Source organism: Takifugu rubripes, chromosome 20 (assembly GCF_901000725.2).
Source record: "Takifugu rubripes chromosome 20, fTakRub1.2, whole genome shotgun sequence".
Taxonomy (NCBI): Eukaryota; Metazoa; Chordata; class Actinopteri; order Tetraodontiformes; family Tetraodontidae; genus Takifugu; species Takifugu rubripes.
The window spans coordinates 11,903,051-11,926,638 of NC_042304.1; the positions used below are offsets into that span (position 1 = coordinate 11,903,051).

Sequence of the window (23,588 nt, forward strand, 5' to 3'; positions counted from 1 at the left end):
CACGAAGAGCATTGACTTTCCCAGTAGTACATGAATGCACCTACGGCGCATGCGGGGCTCGCACAGGCTGCAGGAAAACTGCACGACGGCACCAAGAGGTGGGAGAGAATGGTATATACACCGAGGATTCATACGAGAATACCTGGCTGTGACCAGGAGAAGCTGTTTTGTCTCCAGTGAAGCTAAATTATGGAAATATTCCTTCTTACAACCCAGCTCGGGAGCAGTTTTTATCTTCTCCAGCCGAAGAAAACGTTCCCAACCGGGTCCAGCGAGGCACAGTTCAAACGGTAGACAGCAGAATGGATGAAAAACAGCAAGACTAGCCTCTCATTGTGTCAACGAGAACGAAAAAGACGAACTATTCCAACCCGACCCGAATTTCATGACTGGGAGAAGCTGTGAATAGTCCGTGGAAAGACCGTTTCCCGAAAGATTTCCAGCCTTTTTGTGTTTTCCGCGAAATTCCAGTAGTGGGATGCTTTACCGTTGCGTTGCTGCTTCCTAGGGTTCAAGCAGACAGTATTCAGGGAGAAATATGGGCGAAGTTCAGGACGTCAGGGATGCCAAGAAAACCTTTGTTGCTCCAGCAACAAAGTCCTTTGAGCACTACGACTTCTCCCGAGCCAAAATCTCCTGCAGCCTGACGTGGCTGGTGGCCAAAGCTTATGGGACAGGTAGGTGATTTACTGGATACTCCATCTCCATGTAGTCCTGTGCACGATGCGTGGATTTTAATTAACAACACACACACACACACACACGTCTGCAACCACTTCAACACCACATGAGCTAATTTACACAAAGAAAACACCTCTGAGTGGGAAATTTATAACCAAATCTTGCTGGTCTTTCTGTTTAACCGTTGTAATGAATTCAATACTATGCATTGATTCGCAGAAACGTTTCCTTCGAAGAAACATTACAGGAAAAAAGCTATTTTATCCATCTTGATTATACCATGTTCCTTTAATACTGTGCATAACGAAACAAGGTGAAATCAGATTAGCCTTGGTGCTTCATTTTATTGATAATTAATAATAAATCCAGGACACACCTACAATTGGACGGGAAGCCTTGCCTCATTGAATCCTGTGACTGATAATATTGATTTCCAATCATTTACAGGATCAATGCCGAAAACCTTCCAGTAAACAGGAGTCGGGTGGTTGAGTTCTGAAAATCCCTTCATTCATTTAGTTAAATTCAAATCAATATGGTTCACTTTAGTGAGAGGCTTCCACATGAGTGTTTGATTGTATGGAAGTAATCTGGAACTGCACCTCTGAATCACGCCCACATTTTCAGTCTGCACAGTTAAAACAAAACGTCAGGCCGGTGGAGAGGACATAGGACAGATGGTGGGTTTATCCACATGCATCTCACAAAGAATCACCTTGTGGAGCCACCCACTGTGTATATGATTCCTGATAAAGGAATAACATCTGTAAGTCATCTATCATACATTTACATGCACAGCCAATCAGTTTTAAACAGATCGCGCCATTGCTGCACCCTGAAATATAACTAAAAACAGATCTCAGATCAGGATTTTGTGTTCAAATCGACACACAACGTTGCACAGAGGGGGGGAATTGCCCTATTTTCTTCTTGGGCTGTTGTAATAGTCCAGATAATATGAGATTTTCCCCAGATCCTTTGTGTGTTTTCAATCAGGGCTAACGTGTGCGGATTCCAAAAATACAGTCCTCTAGAGAGGGAGAGAGCGATAGCAGCCGGCTCATCTCCAGATCTCCGGATTCCTGCCTACACAGTTCTGAATGCCTCACATGCGCGTGCATCATCACATCAATGCAAGAGAGCGTCAAATCTGTGCAGCCTGTGCTGCAGATCATCTGCTGCTACACAGTAAAGGCACAGTAGGGCTGCACTGCTCACTGTATGGTGAACTGTGTAGAGCTCATGAGGGAATTCACAGAAGGTGCCGTGTTTGAATAGCATGGAGAAGGTCTCAGTAATTCCGGCCACTTTCACTTAACAAGAACTTAACAGAAGCCTTCAAGTAACGAATAATACAAAAAAAAGCCCAATAGTGAGGATTGTGCCTCTGCTGCCATGTGCAGGTTTGCTCCCTAATAACAAAGAGTGCATCTGTAGATGGCCTTGATCGGATTATTGAGCAGGTGATTCATCAACGGAGGTGGATGAACAACGTTCGCCAGTGTCATCGCGTGCTACATTTTTTTCCCGTTTTCAAAATGTGGACACAGAGAGGAGTCTGGCGCGTCAGACGCCAGCAGTTGGATCAGAATTGTGTTGTTAATTCAGACAGACAAGCATTGATTTCGTCCTGGATGTTGTTCTGTGTCCGCTGGTCATTCATTGACGAGCAGAAATGCAGCCTCACTCAACACATGGGACAAAAGCAACAATAAAACATGGTCCTGCATTATTTGTGGACCATCCTGCTGTAGAGGTCTTGCTTGAGGTGATGCTCTTTCTCTCCCTCCCTCCGTCTCTCTCTCTCTCTCTGACACACACACACACTCTCTCTCTTTGCCTTCCTGTGTCTTTGATGAGGCTCCCTCTCTTTCTGTGAGGGGTGTTCCCAGGGAGCTCAAAGCTGCAGATGCAGACTAGATGAATCGATCAGGTTGCCCTGCTGCAGTTGCTATAGCAACGCTGAGGTCTCTCCACGCATACTGTGACCACATCAAGATGTTTTCAAAGCAGACAATGAAAAAAAAATAAAAAAGAGTCGGTTATTGTGTGTTCAATCAGCACATGTTGTTTTCTCTACATAAAATCGTATACGACGATGAATAATCTTAGTGATCTCTTTGTTCCCTCCAGACTGCATCCCAGCAGACCTCAAGGAGCCATTCTACACAGACCAGTATGACCAGGAGCACCTAAAGCCCCCCGTGGCCAGCCTCCTGCTCTCTGCTGACCTCTACTGCAGAGCCGGCAGCCTCATCCTGAAGAGGGACGCTGCCAAGCCCCTGCTGGGCCACGATGCCGTCATCCAGGCCCTGGCTCAGCGCGGACTCTACGTCACTGACCAGGATAGGATGGTTACCGAGAGAGACCTTCGAAAAAGGCCGCTGCAAATGGTAGGAGAGATATTTCTAATCATTTACTTCAGTTAACTCACATCAGCGTACCTCATATTAAAGAAGGATTGCTGAAAATGTACAGCGAGCTGAGATCTGTCACACAAATGAACGCGACACGCGTTGACTTGGACCTCCAGGCATCTCTGCATCTTCAGAGCTCATCAGTCTTTGTATGGCTCCAGACGTGACATTACAGGCCTAATGAGGGATCCTAATTATTTGGGCAAACTCTCAATAGGAGGCTGCGTTGCTTCAGTGCAAGTACAATCGAACTACAATTAGTTCACAGCGTGCCTGCAGTCTGTTTGCAGAGGCTTGCTGCTTTTGATTTCCTTTCTATGCAAATTCGCTGGTTAAATAAAAGTTTTGTGCGTCATTCCGAGCCCGTCGGCCGCGTGAGGACAGCGTATTTTTTAGTACCAGTCGAAAATTGCGCTTAAACAGAAGCTGCAGATCCATGAAAGTGAAGGATTGCTGGGCCCATCACCGGTAACTCCTGCGTTAGTGGTGGTAGGTTGCTGTCCACCCAGAGCTGAGTAAGGGCTTTATTTCTGCTTTCATGCTTGCACAGTTATGACTAAAGGGTTTTTCTCTGCGCGTGTGGTGCTACTTTCTGCCATTCTGCCAGTTTTCTGTCTATACTTCCAGCTTTCATCCATTAATCCCTCAAACGCTTATTTTACATATTCTTACACCATTACATTCTTACATTATCTCTTCACCTTTACCCCCACCTCTCTGTAGATTAAAAACAGATTTAATTAGATGATAGGAATCAAATGGATTAGCTTTGATTATTAATACATGATCCCTCAGTACCAGTCTGCTTACAGGTCATTGACAAACATTCATCTTCCTATTGCTGACCTTTACCCTCACCACCACTTGAGGAATTTGAAGCAGATAAGCAGATGCATATCGGAGTGACAGCTCAGATGGAGCATCATTAATAATTAAGAAACTGCTGCAGCTTCAAGCTGAGGCTTGACAGGGTCGATGGCTGAGTTTTGAGCGGCCGGCAGACGGAACAAGAGCTATTTCACGAAGGTACCCAGCAGGATTGCTTGTTAACATGATGATCTGCTCGAAACTTTCTGCAGACTCAAAGCATCTACAATCATTTCAGATGTAAGCTGCTCCAGACAGGAGCACCGGCAAATTCTAATGCTGCTGCCTGACAGTTTCTGCTAAGCAGTATTTGAGCGCGCGTCATCAGAACTTTCAGAATAAGCAACTTTGAAGGACGTTCCGGGCAGCGGGGCCCAGTCAGTCAGTGCTCAGGTTCAGCGCGGCTCATCCTGTGACATCTGTCACAACAGAGCACATCCACTGAGATGTTTCCAACTGACAACCTCCGCCTCTGTCACCGCTCACGTTGTTCTTTTACCCCGGTACCAGTATCGCGCTCGCCACCCACTCGTCTGCCCACACACGTTCTGCATCACTGCTCTGTGTAGAGCTGAGAGGGATGTGGAGGAGGGCCAAGGATCTGAAAGTGTTATTCCAGCACTCCTGATGAAGCGCTGCTGCTAAGGCGATGGCAGGGATTCGTTTTCCTCTTGTGCTCCGCTGCGGTCGTGGCGGTCCCAATCGTGCGAACGCCCAATCTGGAGGAAACAGCGAAATCTCCCATGAAAATGAATTTCACCAATTTCATTTTTTAAGCAGTTTCTCTGCACGCTGGTGCTATTAATATCCCCCGCCATAACACGCGAGGACATAATTAAACGCCTGTGATGTCACAGTCAGTGTTCTCTGTTGCCATGGACACTGATTGACAGGCTTAAGTAGAAAAAGAAATGACAGAATACACGTTGAATGAAAAATAATATTTTTTATGCTACAGTTGTAGAGGCATGTGTCGAAAGAATGTAGGTTTCCTTTTGATTATTTTTTATTGTATAAGAGGTGAAAATCTGTACATTTATACAAGAAACCTGTAAAAAATAGGTCATGTTGCTGCTTTCATGTTCTGTGCATCTAAGAGCCACTGTGAATACTGAGGGAAGCAGCATCTGCACCATCTATGGTGTCTGCTGCTTTATTGGCTATATGGTTTCTATGTTGGTGTCTGTTCTGTCATAAAGGCATAAAACTGACAGTTTTATGTTGGAGAATGCTTTTAAACAGGATGTTAATGGAACACGGACCCACACTTGACTTATTCTACACAGCTCTTGTTAAATTGTGCCATATAAAAACTACATATTATAAAAATGACACGTTAATACGCTGCCATCGTGATAATTGCACATAAAATCTAGTCAAAAAAGTCCTCGAGGCAGTTTGTCACTTTATTGCTAAGTGAATCTAAAGTCATTGTGACAAAAAAGAATACATCTCCACCTTCTGCTCTCTACATCCCAACCCCATTGAGCAGGAGCTTTGTTTCTATGGTTACACCCCAGTAGGCTATATGTGTGCGCGCGTGTGTACACAGCCTGCATGTGCAGCAGGAACATGGCTCGCTCTGAGGAATGGAACGAGAGAATGCTGAAGCGCCGGATTCGTAAGAACAGGCCAGGCTGCATTTCTGTAGCTCTGCAGCACCGGCACTCGTGCAAACAGACGCCAGGCGAGGTGCCGACTAATGCCAGAAAAGCAAACCAAGAGATTCACACAAACAAATGAGCATTTTGTGTCATTAGCCTGTCATTGGGCTCACATTCATAGAGAGGTAGAGAAATCCATCCAAGTGCTTCTGTCTTTTCGCTCTGCTAAAGCCAGAGCGAGCACGCCAACGCCAACGCCAGCGGCAGCGGCAGCTCCCAGGCCCTGCAGTATGGATGGAGCACATGCTGAAGCACTGCTGTCGCTCCTGAACCGCCCTTAGTTTCAACCCAGAAGGGCGCAATGGAATGATTTGTCCAGTCCTACCTCCGGGGTAAGTTAGTGCTGGCTTGTGGCCACAATTCTCAGCTTTGAGGTTTCTATAAAATTGCTACTTTGGGTTTTGGAGCATCTGAACAGACGGAGGTATAGTGTTTAAAAACTCCATTCCCACATCCGATGCCAGACCTCACAGTTGGTGTTTTGTTGTACGGATTTTTTATTTTTTTTTGCTTGAATTTTGATCTGAATAAGCTTAAGCTGAGCCCTCACAGGCACTGATTTATTTCCTTTTACATTGTGGTACTGGCAGTGACCTTCTAAAGATCCATAAAGAGCTGAGAGCTTTTCTGTGTCCGGCCAAGTTGGCGTGAAGTTAGAAGCCAGAAACTATCCATTTTTAGACACATGCCTCAGTATGGAGCCTCGGGGCCTGGGCAGAGGAGCTGCAGCGCTAAAAGCAGATCATATTTTTAGGTTTACCTCAAATCTGAGTGTTTTCAGACATGTTGCCTTTCAAACCTGGAGGATCATTATATAATTATAGCTTTAAGCTATAAGAACAAACTAATAATCAACCACAGCCTGTGTAGCCACTTAAAGGCTTTACTTGTGGTTAGGTTAGTCTTGTAGGCTAACTGGAGTGATGTGATCTGTACATATCTGTCATACCTGAATCTTCCCACAACAAGCAGCTCTGAGCTCTTACAACAGATGTGACAACACAGAGACTTACGGGCCGGCGCTGAGGTGGAATATGTTATAAAACTGAAGCTTTCTTCTGCCTTTGTGTGATGTTAAATTGGGCCGCCACGGTGGATTTTCTTCTTTCCTCTCCACCAAGTGGCTGCAGTAAAAATGAAATGATATTCTGGTTCCCTGGGTGCAAATACAGAGAGTCAGCTATGTAGCAACACAATAAGATGAGGATATTGGCCTTGAAAGGAGCATCGTCTTGCCTCCGGAGAAATGAAAGCAGGATTTATGGATGTAATCAGCTCGGATGAGAAAGTGCTTGGGAACACGTGCGCCCTCTTGTTTGTCTCCAGAATTGCAGCATGGTTGCGTGCGAGTCAGTCCTCCAGATAAATGAAAATGACTAAACTTGGGTGCCATTCTCATCTTCGGAGGAAAACCAAAGGCCACAGTCGCCTTTCTGGATCCTCCGGAAGCAAAGGAGCAACTGAGCTGTCAACAGTTACTCCAAGCTGTTTGTTTGGTCTCTGTACGCTCCAGTGCAGCTGCTCGGCAGCACAAAACGGAGCTCCGAGGTAGAGCTGCGTTCAGAAATACAGTACTAATGAGGCGGATGTTCATTTGGAACATGTCTGCTGATCCATCCAGTCAAGTATCATCACTGCTGCTTCCTATTGGTCTGGATTTAACTGCTGCCCTGCAGAGGCCCTTTTCTTCTCTTTCATATGTAAGGAACCATCTCCATAGCTCCCTCCCCCCATGATCCCAACACGACGTCTTCAGCATGTTGTGCTCCTTCACACACACACGGCCCTGGTCCTATTAAGTGTGATTGGAGCCTGCAGGTCTGTGCGTAGAAAACAAGATTAGTTTTCCTCGTCAGTTTATCTCATCCGGCCTTCAGCAGATACAAATCAATATGTACCAATGGCCCAGGAGAGGGGAGGAGCCTGCAGGAAAAAGACACCCTTGAGGGAAGATACTGGACCCTCGGGCTTTTTTCATATTGATCCTTGTCTGGAGGCGATCGTTTGTGTTTGTGTGTATGGAGCAATGTTGTCCCGCATTCAGGCAGATTAAATAACAGCCGATGGGACCCATGTGGGCAGCGTATTATTAAATGGGTTGGTTTGTGGCTGCGTTGGCAGAGCAGAGATGCACATTAAGCTAATGCCACCTCAAACAGTCAACACACATGGGAGTGCATGTTTAGAGCTGTCCCATGTGGAGGAGGCAGCTTTATAGATGCACCAGTGTCTTTTACAACAACTATGATCAAAATAAAGGCTGCGTATAAAGCTATATATATATATTTTTTTTTTTTTTTTACTTATCTGCCAGAAAACCTAATTTTCTTGTGATTTTTGTATGACCGTTTTAAATGTGTCTTGTTAAATGAACTCAAGTTGCTCTGATCCTTTTCTCCACCCATGTGGCAGACCGCTCAGACCCTCTTCATAACTTCATCTTGTTGGCCTCTCCGGCGTCACAAACCCTTTGAACTCGGCCGTATCCTTCACGTCCATACTTCAAATAAACCAGTGAGTCACCACAGAGATGAGAACAGCCACTTAAAATGCCAGTCCCCCCCATTTGGACTCTGATTTCAGGAACGAGGTCGGCCTAGTTTGGATTTAAAGTCCACTTAAAGGAAACCGGGCCTTGTCATCAGAGATCAGCATGCTTGTTTCCAGGGCAACGGCGAGCGTTCCCCTTTGTCGAGGAGTCAGAGTCCTGGTTCAGAACATCCAAAACCTCACGTCAGACCTCCTGATTTCACCGCCTGTGCTTTGTTTTCTCACGCAGAGCGCCCACCTGGCCATGATCGACACGCTGATGATGGCGTACACGGTGGAGACGGCGAGCGCGGAGAAGGTGATGGCCTGCATCCGTCAGTACTCCTGCGGGAGCACCGAAGAGGAAACTCCGTATGACACAGAGGACGTGGTGACCACCTGGATCAACACGGTGCGTCGCCGCATTTTCTCCTTGAACTTTTAAGACTGTGATATAAAGAGCGATGACGTTGAATTAAATACCTGAGTTTTCTCCACGTTATGGTGAAATGGGAGCTGCAGAGGAAGCGTTAGTCACACTTTAGTCCCTTTTAATTGAAACTTTGCCGATTGTGGCTGCAGCCTGCTCACTTTTTAATCCGCTTTGTCCCCTCTGCAGGTGAATGAGTACCTGAAAGAAATCGTGACTCAGGAGCAGAGGAGGGAGGCACAGGGCGCCGAGCCCGCCGGGAGTCCCCGGGTGCGTGGCGTTCTTTTCCTTCCTCGTAAACTGTCCACAGACAGTTTGTACTATATGTGCTTCAAACTTCAAAACATGAATGGAGCTGAGTCAGCAGACAGAATTTGTGCGCGAGCTGGTAACAGGGAGGTTTTTTCCTCCCTTCAGGCTTCCTGCGTTTCATCATTTGCGACATAAACAGAGAGTTGTGTTGTTGTCTAATTGGAGCAGCAGTAATTTCGTGAGGTCACCCGCCAGGGTCTGCCCACGGTCCTTATATGTTACGTAACTGACTTTCTAGTTTCAATAGTGATTGAGACCAACTGTGTGTGTCTGTGTCTGTGTGTGTTTGTGTGTGTGTAATATTTTATATGTTTTTTTAACTATAAATTTGATTTTAAGTCACAATTTTGTCATTTTGGAATTGAGGTTTTGCAGCCACTGAGCAGGACAAAAAAAAGGCACAAAAGGGACAGAGGGTGCTTATGGGTTTATGGATTAGCTGATGCATTACCTTCCAACATTTTAAACCCTTTCTCTCCTGGCTTTCAGTCTGCAGCAGCAACATTTAATGCTATCGGTACTGTGTGGGTTGCTAGATTAATACCTGTGGCAAGCTATTGCAACCATGCCTCCCTGAGTTTAAATACTATTCTCTCTCTCTCTCTCTCTCTCTCTCTCTCACACACATTCTGTGGTTCTATTCAGACTTGTGCAGGCTTGATGCTGATCAGACTCGTCATTGTGCAGACACAGCCTTGCATGCACACTGCACACTGGGTGTTGAGTCATAAATAAATGACATCACATGATTTCAGTTTCCAAAATGACGACCTGGTCAGACTATTGTTTTTGTCTCTCATTCCCTTCCGTTTCGACAGTGTCTGCTTCTGCAGATTAAGGTTAAGGTAGTGTTTGCAGTGGAAAACACATCCATCAAAGTCCTGTTTGGCAGCTTCATCCTGCCTTCCTTTCTCCCTCTTCAGTCCACATTTCCCCAGATCTTTATCACCCCCCCCCCCCAACTTTCGCAGTACGACTGCAGTGTGAGTCATGTCATCAGAGTGATGTGCCCCTTCAATACAGAACAACCCAGCACAGCTCACAGGGGGGCAATTCTGCCCTTTTAATATTAACCTACTGCACTTTGAGGGGTGAGATGAGATGGGAGATGAGAGGGGATGGGAGAGGAACATCATGTTCCGGAGGTTAATTCAGAATTCTGAATGCATTTGTTAGCCATACTCCTGCAGCATCATTTCATCTCTACTACCTTATTAGTAAACTGGGCCATCAGGGTATCAGATAGGAGTCCTGGTAAAGTTATTTAAAGATCAGTTTGGCTCAGCTTTTGTCCTCTGGTGCTTAAAAACAATAGAAAACTCTCACATATGATCTTAAATACACATTGAGGTGAAAAGTCAAGATAAATTTTTATTTTTGCTGCTCCAACCTGTGTTGAATATAAAATGCAACACTTCTCCTAAAGCCATTGTGATTTTGTTACCATAACACATCAAAGCAACGGACGCAGAATCATCCCAGTTATAAGCAACATTTGGCTGCTTTTAGGCTTTCTTATGCAAATGAAGCACTTGAGGAGGTTGTTTCTTCAGGTGGATCCTGCACAGCTGCTAGTCTGAACGGGTTAAGCTTAATTCCTCTGCTTTTTGGCTCTGTGGGCTGCCTCTTGTGCATTCTCAATAACCCAGATTCTCTTCTTTAAAGCCGTCATTTCTCTCCTTTTATTACTAATCGCATTACTAACAAATCCCTCTAACAGGTGTGTCTTTGTTGTATTTTTGTGTGTTGCTGCAGTCTCCAACCAAGTGGTACATGAAGCTTGTGCCTGTAAGTCAACTAATGAGCATCACGCATTTCATTCTGTGTGTCCACCGTGGCCATTTTCTCTTCTCATTTCCCAACTTTTATGCTTATTATCACCATTTTCTCACATTTGCATCATGACTTCTTTGTCACTTAAACACAATTTCACCTCCCAACGTTGGATTGACAAAAATCACCCAAAAAAATGATTCTTACTGTTAATATTATTCAGTACAATATAAATTAAATTATAAATCAGGTATCTTTATCCTGAGCATTTATTCACAGGTTTTCTGACTTCACATCTGTGGTGTGCAGACATGTATAATGCATGTCATTAAAGCCAGATTCTAATAGTCTGTTTCCCGATTTGAGGTTTGTTATTGGTATTCAGCATCGTTGGAGAAAAAACGGAACAGATCCTGAGAGGTTATGAAGGAAAATGAAGAACAAAAATTCAGTAGAATTTAATTTCACGGACTGATTGTTGAAGCCTTTGTAATTGGTTCAAAGCCCAATTGTAGGTTGTTCACATGGGCAATTTAGCGTTATTATTTTTAATACTGGAGAAAACATCAACAGCATCACCTGCTTGTGAGGTTAAAATATTCACATCAGCCTCATACAGATGTTCAGAGTGTTCATTTAAGCCTTTTAAATGAGCGAGTAGAGACAGCACTGCTGTTCCATTGGTTGCACCACCACACACGATCATGTCGCCGTAGTCACAACTCCAGACCTTAAACTCTAAGTGTAGGTGGGGTGAGGTTACGCAACAAACTTTGGTTTACAGCTGTGTATTTTGCGTAACGTAGGCACGCTACAGGAAGGAGCAGGCCTCAGCCCAGCCGGTCCCCTGGATCCCCCCTGTGGACAACCTGCTGAAGGACAGCACAGATGGCTCAGCCTTGGCCGTGCTGCTGCACTTCTACTGCCCTCAGCTGCTGCAACTGAGCGGTAAGGAGCTTACACTGGGTTTGGGCTGCAGTCGGAGTTGTGTATGGAGGTAAAAGCTCTCAATTGTACATTCATTTTGATCCCAAAACTTGAAAAAAATGAAAGAAAATTCACGAGCAGTCTAGAAATCGGCATTTGAAAAAGGCCCAGAATCAAGGAAATGATGAGTTTGTGATCCAAAAGTCCAGAGAAACAGAAAACACAAGCTGACAGAGAGAGAGCTCAGGTAATCGGACAAACCAGGAGTGAAGAGTTACTTTAAATACTGGAGCAGCTAATGGGATTATTAGACACAGATGATGGAAGCGTGGAGCAGGAAGGCTGCACAGGCCAGGAAAAGGAGTGAAAATAGCCCGAGTCATCACATGTGTGTATGCAATCAGTGCTGATGCATATATTATATGTATGTTATCATTTGATGGTTCATTGGGGAGGTTGAAGGTCAGCCACCAGCAGGATGCAGTCGAGCGTAATCCCATCAGCTGATAATGGGCCCATCATAAACACACAATGGATATCTACAGAGAGCCACTCGGCTGAACTGAGAGCATCAGCAGAACAAAAGATCACTCAACACTTCATTCTTTAGGCACATTCACACACAGCGCCCCCTAGAGGCCGAAGGTCTCACAACACTTACATCACTGTTCTTGGACAGCGAGTTCCTTCTTATAGGGCGGTCAGACCTCGGCTTTGTGATCAGACAGAAGTCGAACCCATTTAGGTGACGTCGCTGCAACCCTTATATCTGACGGCTCCCTCTTCCCACCCAGACGTGTGTCTGAAGGAGAACATGACGCTGGCTGATCGACTGTACAACCTACAGCTCATTCAGGAATTCTGCAAAGACAACCTGAACGACTGCTGCCACTTCACCCTGGAGGACATGCTCTACGCCTCGTCCACCATCAAGGTACTGCGACATCGCCATTGTGTTTTAGGCTTTAGCGTTGTCTTCACTCCTCCAGTTTCAGTGTGCGCTCATCTCTACGTTTGGGAGGAACACATGTTCCATTCAAACCTTGTGTGACAGCATAGTTGTGTTTCCTGGTTGATATTGTGGCTAACTGGCCTGTATCCACAAAGCACTTGTGTCAATAAACCTTGTTCCCTTCTGGATGTCCATTCCACCCTTTTTAAAACTCCTGGTGGGTCTGGATGACGCTTTGACCACCTCAGCACGTCCTCTGCACCATCAGCACAGACGTAACGGGTCACTGAGAGGACAGACTGAGTGAACATCCTCTCAAACACTAACATGCTGCACGAGTTCAGGCTGCAGGTAGCTGACCTGGAAACAGCAGAGCAGGTTTACAGGGACGTCGTGTTTTAGCGTTGGATTTGATTCATCGTCGCGGCTGAAGCTTCCCTGAACCGGGATCATTGAGCAAAGGCGTCGCATCCAAAGGAAGCAGCCAGTAGCAGAACTCTGCTGACACAGAGCCTAAAATCTGCACGGGAAAGTTACTGCCTGAAAGCAGCGATGCAGCTTGGACTGCTCGCAGCACCAGTTCGATCGAGTCACCTTGGCCCAGTTTCCTGTCCGTCACGCCCTCAGCGGCTGCACATTGTGGCTTCTCATACTAATGGAGACCTTATTAAGAAGCACGAGCTGAGGCACTCACGGGGAGGAAGCAGGAGAGGTGTTGATGAGCACGAAAATGATAACAGGCGAGGAACCAAGGAGCGATAACACACTCTCTCTCACACACACAAACACACTCTTTTAAATCTATAACATCAGGTTCTTCTGTTATTCTCCGTTATTTAAGATAAGTGGGCTGAAATGAACAAAGAAGCTCAACCTTTTGTTTAGTGAAGACAGTTGACTGTTCATTTTGTGTTTCTGCAGGAGACCCCCCCCCCCCCCCCCCCCCCCCCCCCCCCCCACATCGGCTCATGCTCTCCCTGTGAACACCAGACTAGTAAATCATGTTTATCCACTGCCAGATATGAGCTCTTCATTTAATCAGGTTTCAGCATGTCTACATAACTCTCAGTGCATCAAGAGGCAGAAATAAATTCTGACCGTCCTGAAGGCAGCATTATTTTTCCCTGAGGAAGCACTCCAGCTTCCTGTTTAAGGATGGCTTTAATATCCATTAACCATTTGGATAATTTGCAAGTGATTTCTTTGAGTAATTTGCAGTCAGTTTCACTGCAAGTAGAGCCTGCAAAGAGCTCATTTTATGTAATAATAATGGAAATTTTCAACAAGAGTCGGGTGTGTTTCGGTGTAAAACTGGACAGATTTAGGCAGCGAGTGTAATTGTCTTGCTGTATGAAAGCATGAGGCAACTAATAGCAGACGGATACATTTGGCAGTATATCAAGGCACCAGACTCCATCTGTCTGGCTGCAGGAGCTACATTCTTTAGTCGAGCATCTCTGTGGTTCTGGCCCAAGCCTGTTATTTCATTAGACATTATAATGTCACTGTGCTCTAGCTGACTAGTAAGAGCGCGTTGTACAGCTATCATGGATGGTATGTGTCTGAGGTATTCCCCTGGAGCACATTAGCTCCATCCACCCACCACTCGGGGAACCCTGAGGTACAATTTCCACCACATTCATGTTTCAACCTGAAAGAGACCAACACTCTGAAATGGGAATCTCTGAACAGATCTGGCAACGCCACAGAGCTGGCACGAGGAACAACGCCAGCCTAGTCTGGACATGGCGTGGTGTGGCGTGTGTGTGCTGGGGGGGCTGCTGACTGGTGGGATTAAGTGATAACACCCACACCTGGTGTGTCAGTAGTAGAAAGAAGGACAGATGGAAGCGAGAGGTTAGACTGGGCTTTCTGCCACCACCCTCATCCAGACAAGCAGAAGTAGATTTTTTTTCCCACCGTATTTCTCTGTTAACTTGTTTTTCCTCTGTTTTATTATATTCATCCTAGTTGGTCAAATAATTGTTTATATCCTGAACACAGTGTGTTCCTTTCTAATACATTTGTAAGATTTGCAGGAGTCTAAACAGATTAAATGTGCTCTCTAAAGGACTACTTCACCTTCACCAGTGTGCCTGTGTGCGTGTGTCTGTGCGTGCGCATGCGCGTGTGCATGTGGTGTAGCTTGCAGATTGAAATGTTGCTGATGGCTTGAATAATGTGTCTCTAGTGCTGAGCCACGCTGCATTGTCTTTGTCGGGAAACCGTGGACTGTGGATGGGGGGGGGGGGGGGGGGGGGGGGGGCTCGCTTCAAGGTTGTCTCTGCCTGCGTTTGGGTGTGTGAGCACTTGTGCACGCGTCAGCTAGATCTACATGTCCTCTGGAAAAACTGCCACATTTAACGTGATGGCCGCGACTACATATAAAACACACAATGAGTCCACTCTGGAGGTCGACCTCCTGCTGCTTATTGTGCTACCCACAGAACATGGGAAAATAGATGACCTCTATTTTATCAGTGAGGTGAATGTCAGAATCACTTAATTTTTCTCTGTCAGATAATTATCTGTATGTTTTCTGTAATAAACCAACTTATATGGATACAGGGTTTAAATTTAAAGTTTTTATTAATCACGTATTTTATTATAATAGAGTAAATTTGAAAACTATGGTGTCGTTAGCGACCCCTACTGGCGAAACATAAACAGTGCAGTTTTGTGGCAGGTACAGTGGCGTGTGATGGTGCTGTGCCCTCAATTTTCTCACGTTTAAAGATAACTGATAATTATTGTGTTTATTCTCTCTGCAGAACAATTTCCTAGTTTTCATGGCTGAACTCTTCTGGTGGTTTGAGGTCGTCAAGCCGTCTTTCGTGAAACCGCGATTGTTAAGCAACGAATATGCAGGCAGGTCTTAAATCCCCAATCTTTTTTTTTTTGATGTTCTTGGTGTTCATTTGGTGACTAATTAAATAATCTGTTTGCTTGCGTCTGCTGTGCCCCAGATCCCTCGTCGGTGCTGAAGAATATTCCCGTCATTCCTATTTCCAAGGCAACCAAGAGAAGCTTCATGGAAAGACCCCCAAGTCCGGAAAGACCAAGGTACAGTGCGACATAGGTGCTTCCAAAAGCAAATACTTATCATGCAGAAAATACCTGAACGGAAAAAGCGTGAATACAAATTTGCAGTGTATTTATCTACTCAACTTCTCTGTTATCTCCTCTAAATGTCCAGTTTGCCGCTCCGACCTCAACCTCGAAACTCAGGTAATTTGCATGATATTTCATTCATTTATTCATCTGCGATTCCTTAATTACTACCACTGTTCCACAACATGTACTCATAAAATTAGAAATACGGTGGCTGGCACCCAAACATTCTCATCTTTTCTACTGATTTAGGAGAGATCAAAAGATCAACCTCAATGTCCTTTGTTGAGGGCAACCTCGGCACTTGGCCCAAAGAGAAAAGGTTTGTAACTTGCAGGTTGTGCAGAAGTTCTGCTTTGTTTGGCTCATCACACTCCTGCGTCAGAGTAACGTTATGGTTCCGTTTAGGTCGGGGCCTTATGGAGTGTCCTTCGACATCCCCTTTGACAAAGACAGCTCTACTTCTGTTCCTCTCTCCTCCACACGTGGCATGATTAGATCCGTCAGCACGGATGATGGTTCTGGATTCAAGGTCCAACACCTGCCTCGCGGAATGAAACGAAACCTCTCCTTCCAGCCGGTTAACGGCACTAAGGTCATCGGCATTGCAGAGGAAGGCTGCCCAGACAGTCTGGCCGGCGTGGAACCCGAGTCTGTCTACCCAAATGGACAGGGGAGTTTCGTGGCAACGACTCCATCCATGGAGGAGGCCCTCCAAATCATCCACAGTCCAACTAGGCCTGTGGTGGAGGGGATCCAGAATGGGTTCTTTCTGCACAGCCAGGACCATGGGGCCGGTGGCTTGGAGCCAGTTTCAGAATCGGACTCAAAGGAGGCTCTGAGCACCACAGACACCACTGAAGTGGACACTGGCATCCATATCCGAACAGAAGACATGTTAGACGAGGACTCGTCTCTAAAAGACTGCTCTGTGAACATGGATCTGGACATGGACTCCCCGAGTCCCTGCGCGAGCAGTCTCAGCAAATCCCCGTCGGGCCTGAAGATGACCTGTTTCGCCGAGCAGAAGTTGAAGAAACACACTCCAGATTCTGGCAGGTGCAGCAGCAGCTCCCTCAAGACCACCCCTGAGGGCTCTGATTTTGGCGCCCCATTATCCGTCTCCTGGGCCCCGACCCCTGAGCACAGCCCCGTCCGTCAGCAAGCCGCACCCTCACCCGTACAACTGCCAGCCAGCGATCCGGCTCAGGCCATGGCCACGGAGATGGTGCAGCTGAGGATGCGGCTGGAGGAGAAGCGCAAGGCCATCGAAGCGCAGAAGAAGAAAGTGGAGGCCGCCTTTACGAGGCATCGGCAGAAGATGGGCCACTCTGTGTTCCTCAACGTGGTCAAGAGAAAAGGCGATGGGGCTGCCAGCGGAGAAGAAGCCCGGAAATCTGAGGGAGAAGGCAAAGCGGCGAGTCCCATCTTAAAATTTGGGAGGAGCAAAGCGGACACGCCGGACGGGGCGGAGCAAAGCAGCCCGGGCTGCTGGACGAAGTCGCCAGGGGTGGGAGAGGAGAGCGGTCAGAGTCACGCTCAGCTGACCGAGCTGGATCTCACCGAGTACACGCGTTCCATCGAGAAGCTGAACCACTCCTTGGCCTTCCTTCAGGCCGAGATGCAGCGACTCTCCCAGCAGCAGGAAGTCATCATGGCCATGAGGGAGCAGCAGCACCAGCAGGCGTGGGTCATCCCTCCACCCCACACCAACCCGTCGCCTCAGAGGCACAGCCGAGCGGGGGCCGTCACCCGTTCCTCGGGACCCTCCTCGCCCGTGGACTCTCCCCTTCCCTCCCACCGCTCCCCAAACAGCATCAAACGCAAATCCGCCTCTTTCCACTCACGCAATCCTCGCACCGCTCGGCCCAGCGAGCTCAAGCTGGCCCCGTACAATCGGGTGCTGACCGCCCCCCAGTCCGTGGACAGCATCCCCCGGCTGCGTCGATTTTCTCCGTGCCAGCCTTTAGCCTGCTCTTTTGCGTACATGGAGGAAAAACCAGCCCCAAATCCAGCACCAGTAGCCACAGATGGAGATAAAAACAAAGAGGACGATTCGCTTTTTCCCCCCGAGAGGAAGGCGGCCAGTACACAAGCCCAGGACACGGACTGCCAACCCAAGACCACCGGCACGGAAAAAGACCAGGATCTGGATCTCAAACCTACCATGGAGTCGTCCTTTCCTGAGGTCTTGTCCCACCTCGTGACCGAGACCTTCACAGTGGCGCCTACAGAGATGCCCCCCCAGCCCGAAGCCTCGGGTCAGGCCAAGAGCAGCCTGATCGAGGTTCCGCTCTCAGTGGTGAAACCGCCGGAGGGTCTGACACCGGAAGATGGTCTGGAGAGGCAGCAGGACAACACGGAAGACTCTGACGGCGATCAGAAGATGTGTCGCGGCTTCTTCTTCAAGGTGGGCCGAAAGAACTGAGCACACGAGGGCAAAACATCATTTGGCAGCGTAAAAAGGGCACAAGACTCGGAATTTCAGGCCCAGACTTTTCGTGTTTGACAGATGTGGGTGCACAAATGATTCATGTGATAGTTCATGAAACCATCTGGGTAAGGAGCCTTCCCTGTTTCTGTGGTTTTAAGAGGCTCGTTAGCTTGTTGCTCGCTAGCTGCAGCCCGGGCTTCGATGTAGGTCATAAAAGTGGGGCTCTTGTGAATAATTCAGGCGCAGCTGTGGAAATGTGCTGGGGACGTTTGAATAGACTGCAAGGGTGGATGCTGAGGGGTGAACAACATGAAATAAAAGTAAATAACCTCAGTTAACCCCGTCTGCAGGATTGAAGCTGTTTCCTGCAATGTTATGTCAGTGTGAGATGATGGTTGGGTCGTTTTTTTATTATTCTGATGCAGGAGGATGGAAAGGCTGAAGAGAACATGGCTCAAAAAAGGGCTGCGCTGCTGGAGAAGAGGATGAGGAGGGAGAAAGAGAGTCTGCAGAAGAAGATGCAGCTGGAGGCGGAGCTAGAACAGAAGAAGGAGGAGGCACGGTATGGCAGGAATACATAGAAGTGGTATATTTATGTTAAAAATACCCCATTACAGATAAATTCATCATTGCAGGTTGATTTTATTCAATTCTTTATTGCTATCGAATATATGTGGGTTGATGTGAGGCGTTCAAGTTACAGTTTTCTATTATCATAGACCAATAATTCCCTCTCATTGATACAGTTGGTAAATAAACGGAGCCCTTTCCGATGTTCAGTATCGATGTTTGTCGATCTGCGTCAGGTTAAAAGCAGAGGAGGAGCGACTCAGGAAGGAGGAAGACAAGGCCAGGCGGGAGTTCATCAAGCAGGAGTATCTCAGGAGGAAGCAGCTGAAACTGATGGAGGACATGGACGCCGTCATCAAACCCCGAGCCTCCGGCGGAGCCAAACAGAGGCGGGGTCGGCCCAAGTCCATCCACCGCGACAGCCTGGACTCTCCCAAAACCCCCGTCAGAGCCGCCACAGGTAACCAAGGAGACGACCCCAGAGAGCGCGATGTGTTCTGCCGGCGTCGTGCAGCATCTCAGCGCATGTTAACGCCAACATGTCTTTTCAGTCTGCAGCTTGTCTCTGGCTTCGCTCAACCTGGGAGACAGTGACAGTGTTCACTCAGAGAAGAGATCGCCAAGGCAAGTTCTTCTTATTGTGGAGAAAATGCGTTCAAATACCAAAAATCTTATCTGCCTTTCAATTCATACAGCTATTATATCATCTCCTGGAACAAATAATCCCAAGATTTTGGCTTTAAACTTGTATTTTCAGCCTTTCCTTTGGTTTAAGTCTTTGTATTTTACCAGACCCAATCCTTTATAACCCCAGCCCTCTATCATGTCTCTTATATTCCCTTTCCTGCCGTTGCACATGCATCAGAAGCGTTAGCTTAGCCTCTGGCAGTCTCTTCTACTTCCTGAACTCTCCTAAGATGAGAAGGAGGAGGTTTGTTCCTGCTTGACTCCTAAATCTTAACGCACTTCATGCTAAGGGCAGCCTTGCACTGAACCCCCAGCCCCCACCGTGCATTTCTTTCAAGGACTTCTGAAGCATTTTAAAGGATAATTACCAACCAGTATACCTGTAACATGCTGCGCTTTTAGCAACACAACCCCCACTAAACCATCCCCCTTTCCACATTCCATCTCTAGCTGTAGGTTTCTCACTGCTTTGACTCAACGGACTTATTAACCCGGCTGGTCTTCTTCCCTTAAAGAGCACCGGTTTCATTTCTCATGACATGTGTTGCCTTTAATCTGAATATATTTTGATCCCGTTCATCAACAGTGGTGGAATTGGATGAAAATGCCGCCGCAGTCCCGAAACAGCCCAGTGAACTGGTGCTCTAAATATGTCCCACCTGTTTCACTGCTGCTTCACACGCTGCCTGTGCTCGTGAGCTTCGCCGCCTTGTGACATAAACTGTGAAACTGACACCCAAAATACTGAAATAGTGCATGCAGAGTCCTCCCCACTCAAAGACAGCCTGTAAAATACCAGCTGAAGTCCAGCATTTGTGAAAATGCTCTTTTATGTTCTTCCTGATGGCATTCCTTCCTGCTCCTGCTCAGGGAATATTCCAGCTTTGCTCATATTTAACTCTGTGCTCCAGACCGGATTCTGCAGACGGCTTCCTGTCTCCGAGTCGTTCCAGCAGCAGAAATGGAGAGAAGGACTGGGAGAACGGGTCCACGACGTCCTCGGTTACATCTAACACAGAATATACTGGTAGGCCGCTGTAGCCTCAATAATCAGGACACCTGTGATGTCAGTACAGATGGTGGGGGGGTTCCTGGAGGCTGGATATATCTTCCCACAACTTGGCTATATGGCATAAGCAGAGATGATGTCATGGCAACGGTGTCATTATGGTATGCTGTCCTTCATTCCTCATCAGGACCGAGGCTGTACAAGGAACCGAGTGCCAAATCTAACAAGCACATCATCCAGAACGCTCTGGCTCACTGCTGCCTGGCAGGAAAAGTGAACGAGGGCCAAAAGAACAAGATCCTTGAGGTGAGAACACGGAGTGTTTGAGATTATTTTAATCTGAGGTGCCAAATATAGATTTTAGGCTCTCTCCCTTCATAGCGTTTATGTTTAAGGCTGACATATTTTCGCATTCGAGCGTATCTTTGCACCGTCTGATGGATGCTTTAGCAATTCTGAATAATTCCTGCTGTCTTTTAGCATTTAATGAGTTTTCTTCCATTGACATCAACAGCAAATGGAGAAGTGCGAGGCCAACAACTTCCTGATTTTGTTCCGAGACGCTGGCTGTCAGTTCCGCTCCGTGTACACCTACTGCCCCGAGACGGAGGAGATCACCAGGCTGGCGGGCATCGGCCCCAAGAGCGTCACGCGCAGGATGATCGACGGCCTCTACAAGTACAACTCGGACAAGAAGCAGTTCAGCCAGATACCAGCCAAGACCATGTCGGCCAGCGTGGACGCCGTCACCATCCACAACCACCTGTGGCAAACCAAGAAGCCAGCAACTCCGAAAAAAGTAGTGCCTGCCCAGACCTGATAGACCTCAGCCACGCACCATTTTAATTTGCACTTCATTGTAGATACCCATGAGGATTCAAGCACCTGCAATGCCATTTCCATCCAATGCATTTTTGTCTCCTTTGTGTTCCCCCTCTCGCTGCGTTCCCGTGGGTTATTTTTCCCTAAAATGGAACAATAGGAATAACTGGAATGTCCGTCACTGATGATGTAAACTCTCCTCACGAGTCAGGTTGGGAAGCCATGCGCGAGTCCTTTTTTTGTTCCTTATCTGTGCCAAAAGTCAAAAAAAGAGACAGTATGAATGCCGGGACGTTGTTTTTTCGGGGTACACTCGAGCACTGAATGTTTTTAATTGGTGTACAGATCGATGTGTGTTTGCATCGCGTGGCCTTACACGCGTTAGCTTTTAGCGTCCGAGTGCAGTGCGGTGATTGTAAAGCTGCGTGGGCAGATTTAGTGGTTTTTGTATGTGAAAGAACCAGTTTTTTTTCCACCCCTGGAGGTGGATCGGTCGGTGTGTTAGGTAGTAACGACAGGGCCAAAATCAGAGTAACATACAGCTGTGAGCTCAACAAAGCCAAGCGGTTGTAGCTTTTGGGAGCCCTTTTTTTTAAGAATGCAGAACCTTTGTTTTGTAAGTTCTGAGACTGCATCAGAACAAATTTTTAAATCTGATCTGGAAAACATGCCGCCGTGTTTGTCATATTTCTGGTAATCCGGTTTTAGTAATCCCGTTATCCATGTTGAAAATGAAATTCAGGCCTTTGTAAAGCGTGTGGAGGCCTCTGCACTGATCTGCCCAAGCAGATTAATGAACAAAGTCAGCAGCTCTGCGTCAACTCTCCTTTTTATTTACGGATGCTGCCATTAAGGGGTCGGTCTAATTACTGGAATCTAGTTACGCCGTAGTAGAGAAGTATTTCTCCTCAAAGCAACTTCATTTTTGACAGTATTCTGTAGTAATTAGATACACACAGCCCATTGAAATCTGCACGTAAGATGCTCCAAAGCGCTTTTGGTAAAAGAAGATACCAAATAGAGTAGAGTAATGCATCATTTAGGTCAATCAAGTATTTATGAACAGGGCCACACTGTTACTGTCACTGTTTGCTGCTCCTGAATACCACAAATGTGAGCTATTGTCAGCGTGTTGGTGGTGTAGAGGCCAGAAATGACTCTTTCCTGTCGTCAAGGCGGGGTTCGTGCTGAGTACGGGTAGAGACTCGCCCCAGAGTCTCGCGGGTGTCAGCAGCTCGCTGCTTTCGCCACCAAATGTGTCGCCTCCGACCCATTTGCAGGTACGACTTCAGCCATCTGCCAGCGCAGGGCTTTTGTTTTCAACGCTGGGGGGGTATTTAAGACCAAAAGAGACTTTGTACATGTACTGTAACCGAGTGACTAAGAGTGTGGGGCGGGGGGGTTCTTTTGTATGTTTGTCTATTCATTGAGAGCACTTGCGTGCAGAAGCTCCGCCTACCTGGATCGGGCTCCTTTGGACCAAGTGACGTGATGATTCCACCTGCAGTGATCCTGTCCAGCGCGCTCACGTGACCCGCTCACCTGTTCTGCCTGTTAAAAGCTCTCACCCAACGTACCGATGAACGTGTAGGGAAATGTCTCAACTGTTTTACTTCTTTTGCATTTAATAAAACTAAGCATGGCCTCATCACTCATACCGCGTGAAAAGCTTTTTTAGTTGACGGGGGGGGGGGGGGGATACAGCTACGGTCTCCCCCTGTTTGAGTCGTTCTGCGGTAAAACCGAAGGAGGTGAAGATCCTTGGACTGACCTGATCAATAAGGAATCATTAGGAGCTCAGGGGTTGCTTGTTCGAGTTGGATCATCCGTCGGCAGCAGGGCGGCTGTAAGGTGGTACAACTGAAGATTCTGGGTTTGAGTTGAGGTTTGTGTTACAACACTGTGCATTTTCTCTGGTTTCTTCCCACAGCTCAAAGACCTGCAGATCAGGTGGACTCAGATTTGCACCCTACTGTGAGTGTTGGTGAAGGTTTTAATCCTGCCTCTATTATTATTATTATTATTATTTATATACGCAGGTTTAAAACGATCTCGAACGCCCTCTGCTGTTTAGTGGCTGGTACTTCAACATAATGGACGTTACAATTTAAGGAATGGGAATTAAAGTCTGAGTCTAGATCCATTTCCGGACGAAGTCATAAAACGAATAACTTCCCGTTTATTTCATCTCGTAAAACTTTAAATAACTATAAATATTCTATAAATAGTGAATGTTATAGTAAAGAAGAAAAACCTACCTCTGGGAAAATTTCTCGGCGTTGTGGTCTGTTTTTTTTTTTTCCAACACAACTTTTCTTCATCTGCCCTGAGTTGTTTTTCTCACCGGTGAGCCGTAGGTGTGTCCACGGTGCGTCATCGCAGCGCTTGATTGGCGCTTCACGC

The 23,588-nt window shown here is 46.9% G+C and overlaps 1 protein-coding gene and 1 long non-coding RNA gene across 5 annotated transcripts; one reads left to right on the plus strand and one right to left on the minus strand.

Moving 5' to 3' along the window:
- camsap2a (calmodulin regulated spectrin-associated protein family, member 2a) lies at nucleotides 1-22,840 on the plus strand. 4 transcript variants are annotated; one of them, XM_029827813.1, is made up of 19 exons: nucleotides 1-677; nucleotides 2,815-3,074; nucleotides 8,409-8,570; nucleotides 8,778-8,858; nucleotides 10,656-10,688; nucleotides 11,480-11,621; nucleotides 12,395-12,534; nucleotides 15,324-15,420; nucleotides 15,519-15,615; nucleotides 15,749-15,780; nucleotides 15,916-15,985; nucleotides 16,072-18,073; nucleotides 18,523-18,659; nucleotides 18,904-19,127; nucleotides 19,219-19,291; nucleotides 19,533-19,598; nucleotides 20,266-20,381; nucleotides 20,551-20,669; nucleotides 20,878-22,840. In XM_029827813.1, exons 1-19 carry the CDS (start codon nucleotides 539-541, stop codon nucleotides 21,181-21,183), a joined length of 4,296 nt encoding a protein of 1,431 aa, XP_029683673.1. In that variant the 5' UTR covers nucleotides 1-538; the 3' UTR covers nucleotides 21,184-22,840. The 4 variants fall into 4 exon arrangements, with proteins under 4 accessions (XP_029683673.1, XP_011613288.2, XP_029683675.1 ...); XM_029827815.1 differs by lacking the exon at nucleotides 19,533-19,598 and having other exon boundaries at nucleotides 539-677; XM_029827814.1 differs by lacking the exon at nucleotides 10,656-10,688 and having other exon boundaries at nucleotides 539-677.
- On the minus strand, nucleotides 19,112-23,586 carry LOC115247166 (uncharacterized). Its single transcript, XR_003886218.1, has 3 exons — nucleotides 23,444-23,586; nucleotides 22,957-23,124; nucleotides 19,112-19,247 (listed from the first exon to the last, which is right to left on the minus strand). It is a non-coding gene; the product is annotated as an uncharacterized lncRNA (long non-coding RNA).
- Nucleotides 23,587-23,588: the final 2 nt, after the last annotated feature.